At 58.2% G+C, this 4,306-nt stretch overlaps 1 protein-coding gene across 1 annotated transcript; it reads right to left on the bottom strand.

The window, feature by feature from the left end:
- Window positions 1–317: 317 nt before the first annotated feature.
- COPS7A (COP9 signalosome subunit 7A) lies at window positions 318–3,732 on the bottom strand. Its single transcript, XM_032995706.2, has 7 exons — window positions 3,470–3,732; window positions 3,282–3,357; window positions 2,640–2,728; window positions 2,365–2,567; window positions 1,786–1,891; window positions 1,286–1,437; window positions 318–936 (listed from the first exon to the last, which is right to left on the bottom strand). The coding sequence occupies exons 1-7, from the start codon at window positions 3,629–3,631 to the stop codon at window positions 897–899; spliced, it is 828 nt and encodes a 275-aa protein (XP_032851597.2). The 5' UTR covers window positions 3,632–3,732; the 3' UTR covers window positions 318–896.
- Between the last annotated feature and the right edge of the window lie 574 nt (window positions 3,733–4,306).

The following is a 4,306-nucleotide window of genomic DNA, read 5'->3' on the forward strand; positions in this document are numbered from 1 at the left end:
TCAGGATCACAGGGGACATAGTACTGAAAAATATAAACTTTTTCCTCAGGCTCTGCACGTTCCTGAGGGGGCCTGAAAAGCACCTCTTCGGACCATTCCAGATGCAAATCAATCACACAAGAAACTCTTTAACTAAGACTTATGCTTAATTCCTGCTTTATGGATTCTCATCCCGGCAGCGCTACCGTGGCACTACTCTTTGGAAAGGGAAGTGTTTTGAGGATATTCCACCCAGAAATGGGACAGAGGCTCTGGCTTACTTTGGAACATCCAGGATCAGTATACGAGACAGAGAGACACCACCACAGGAGCACAGATTTGTACAGATATGTCCATAGATCTATATTTTTATTGTTTTATATATATTTATAATATATTTATATATTTTTAAAAGAATCCCTTCAAAAACTACCCTCCCACCTAGCAAAACAAAGATTAAACAATCAAAGATGGCAGGTGCATCCTGGAGCTAAGTATTCCAGGGGTCTCACAGAGCCAAAATGTTTGCTGAGCACCAGCGCACTCTTTCCAAGCTTCTGTGACGCCCTGGGGGTGCAAAGGTGACTGACACGGTTTTATGGCTCTTTAAATTGACCGGTCAAAAGACAGGGAGAAAGAGAGAAAGACGTGACTGAGGCGATGGGGCCTTGAGTGGCAGGGGAAACAGCAACGCATACACCTGGAAGCTTAGAGTGTGAAATGCTGTGATGAAGACGAGGGACGCGCTGCCTAGAAAGTTGGTAAAGAAGATAGGAAAGAGAACAGGCATGCAGGAGAATTAGTTGGCAAGATGGATCTCGGAGACGAGCTCAGAAGCATCACACTTGGGACCCTTGGTACCGCTCCATCCCCCAAATCTCTTCCTCTCACCCTCCCAGTTGTGAAGGGAGATCCAACTAGTTCGATTTAGACCAAATCTTCGCACTGCCTCGGAGCCTATGGAGAGAAGGGGGGGGAGAATTAAAAATTCAGAGTGGACACTCCAGCTCATCCCCACCTTCCTTTTCTAAATGCACACATGGAAGAGCAGCAGATGTTCTCTGCAAGAGGAGAACACAAGGAAGGCTTATGAACTCTGAGTCAGATCAAGAGTTGCAGAGATCCTCCCCCAAATTAGCAAGAGATGAACTCAGCTGGGACTGTATCTCTGACCACCCCCCCCCCCCAAGGCCAGGGAACAGGCCCCTGCAGTCAGTGACCTTACTGCGCCGAAACAGGGCTCCCCTCAGTTCACCTCCCGAGCACACGCAAAGAGTGGCTCCATTTGTTTGCCCCCACTCCTCACCCTTTGGCTTTGGAAGTTTTCTTGCTCGCCTGGCGCTGGTTGGCACCAGGGGCCGGCTCCCTGAGCTCTGTTAGGTGCTGTTCCGGGTCTTGGGATGTGGCTGCTGCAGCAGCTGCTGTTGTCACTTTAATGGTCTTCTTCAGGTTTGCCACCTGCAACAGCATAAAATCAAGAATGAAGGAAATTTCCCAAGGTTGTTAGTTTATTTTGTTGTGTTGTTTTTGTTTTGTTTTTTAAAAAAAAAAAAAAAAAAACAAGCCCTGGAGTTAGGAGCTGCAAGCTCAGGCCAAACAGAAGAGCTAAACAGCTGTCCAGACCCCTGCACTGCAGAGGACTGTTAGGCTGATTTAGGACTCTTCTTCAGGCACAATCCTCTGGGGTGTCTAGCCTAGGGAAAAGGTAGTGCCCTAGTCGAGCAAAGTCCATCAACAACCACAGGGTACCCGTTCTAGTTACTTTAAAGCGAGGGAGACTGCCTGCTCCCACTTTGGCCCACTCACCTCACTCTCTATCTGCTGCTTAAGTGCCAGCTGTTGCTCTTTATGTTGGTTGGCCCGGCTAACCTGCTCTTCAATGCCCGACAAGACAACCTCGCAGCCCTGGCACCTGGAGAGAAAACGTAGAACTGAACAGGCCAGGTAATTTACACGGCATAGAAAGGAACGTGAAAGATGACAGATTTCAACACTAGAGGCCAAAAAGACTGGAAGGTGACAGCTACATCAAGCAGGGATGACAGAGAAGCAGGAGTCCAATGTAATAATGTGGTGACATTATTACCTGAGAGGGGGACAAAGAACAAAGCAGCACTAGGTTAGGAACTACAGATATGCACCCACAAAGCCTCCTGCCAGCAGCCAGGACTGTGCAAAGGTTGCTGCAGTCTCATCACTGCAGCAAACAGGGGAATCCTGACCATTATTTTTTGGGAAATTACTTTCCACTGGAGTATGGGAAAGGGCGATCAAGTAGGCCACCTCACAACACTACCCTCCAGTGACACACAGAGGATCCGGGGAAGCCGCCCGGCCACTCCTGCAACCTTTTTTGGGTGTTAGTATCGGGGGCTTCCTCCTCACCACTCCTGCAATGTGCGGGTGATGGTGCTTAGCTCCTCCCTCCGGATGTCCCTCCCAATGCTGTAATCCACCTCCAGGCGCTGGTTCCGCTGATCCAAGCTCCCTCGCAGCACATCGGCATACACAGCCTCAATCACGAGGTCCTCCAGTTGCCGGACGTTCTTCAGCTGTAACTGCTCCAGCAGCACTGAGTAGGGGATGCACTGTGGAAACGTGACAGTAACTAGCATGAGGTAACCCCGGTGGAAGAACTCAGGGAAAAATAGGGCCACTACCTTGATCTTGGCGGCGAGGGTGACAACTGATAGGTGCCTCAGTTTGTTCTTCTGAGCCTCTGTCAAGGGAGGGAGGTTTGCTGCTTCTGCTATTGTCAGGGGAAAGAACAGGGTATAAGAACTTATGCCTCCATTTTCCACTTCCCAGCCCTGCACAGAAGCATCTGCACACCAATCCCCCAAGAGATGCTTCCATCTTGCCAAGCCATCCCCATTAATTCTCAGCTCAAAAGACCTTTTCTAAGCAGCCTTTCCTCCCCGCAGCCTCATGCCATCCTCTCTAGCTGTCCCGTGCCTTATTTCCGCAGGTCCGCACATCCCAGTGGACACCTGAGCCTTTCCCCTCGCCCCTCAAAAACGCCTTTGTCAAGATGCTCTTGGAAATTCCGCACGCAACTGGGAATTGGCATTAAGAATTGCCAGGTACTCCAGTGGTCTCGGGCCCAAAACCACAACCAGACGCGTGTCGGGCCGTGGCAACCGAGGCACGGCTCTTACTGCAACGGGGGGCGGTCTGGGCGAGGGTCTACAAGGGCTCGGAGCTCAGGCACGTTTTCGGCACCGAGGGACCGGTGTCACTGGGAGGGGGAAAAGGGCCCCTGGGCCGCGCTTGTGCCCCGCCGCCCCGGGGTCCCGCCTCACCCAGGTAGTCCGCGTAGGTGCCGTAGGCGAAGATGGTCAGGAGGCGGAAAACGGGGGAGAACTCGCTGTCAGCCAGCTGCGGGGACACAGGATCAGGCTCCGCCGCCGTCCAGCCCGGGCCGCGGGCAGGGCCCGGCAGGCCTGCCGCCCGGGGCGGGCCGCGGGGGCCGGGGCCGGGCCGGTCTCACCTCCCGGACGGCGGGCATGTCCAGCAGCTCCCCGAAGACGTAGATTCCCGGCGCCTCCAGCACCTGGTGGATGAGGCTGGCGAGGGCGGCGCCGCGGGCCGCCTTGGCCAGCAGCAGGAACTGCTCCTGGCTCTGCCCCGTCACCTTCCCCTCGGCCGCCATGGCGCTGCCGCGGCCCCCGCCGCCCCCCGCGGGGCTCGCCCCCACGCAAGGCCCCGGCCCCGGCCCCGCCGCCGGGCGCCACCCCGCCCCACCAGAGCGTCTCTATGGCACCGCCGTCCCAGAGCGGCACCTTCCGGGTGCTGACGCTCCTCAGCCCCGCCGCGCCGCGGCCCCGCGCCCGCCGCCGACTGGGGGAGGCCCCGTCACGGCCCGCCTTCGCCGCTTTCCCATTGGCCGGCCACCGGGCCGAGCGGCGGGGGCAGGCGTGCCGCGACGGCGCCCCCTGCCGGCCGGGGTGGGCGCCGCCGGCCGTAAGCGGCGGCTCGTCCGCCCTCCCCGGCAGCCGAGCGCAGCCCCGGGGCGCCGCCCGCCTGGGCCGCGGCCTCTCCCGGCCGCGGGGCCGCGCAGGGCCGGACACGCGTGGCGGGCGCAGGCCCACGCGCGGTGCCCGCGGCTGCCCCAGCCCCTGCGGCCCGCGCGGTTCCCTTGGGGCCCTAGCCTGGCGTGAGGCGGCAGGGGAGGCCCGGGGCGGGGTGGCCAACCCCGCGGGGCACGGCCTCGGGGCGCCGGCCCCCGCCTGCCACAGGGCCCAGGCCCGGCCACGGCCCAGGGGCTTTGCCCCCCACTCCCCCGCGCGACCTGGGCGCGGCGGGGTTCGGCTCCCTGGGCCTCAGG

The sequence above is a fragment of the Tyto alba genome, unplaced genomic scaffold, assembly GCF_018691265.1.
Source record: "Tyto alba isolate M040663 unplaced genomic scaffold, T.alba_DEE_v4.0 Super-Scaffold_14, whole genome shotgun sequence".
In the NCBI taxonomy this organism is placed as follows: domain Eukaryota; kingdom Metazoa; phylum Chordata; class Aves; order Strigiformes; family Tytonidae; genus Tyto; species Tyto alba.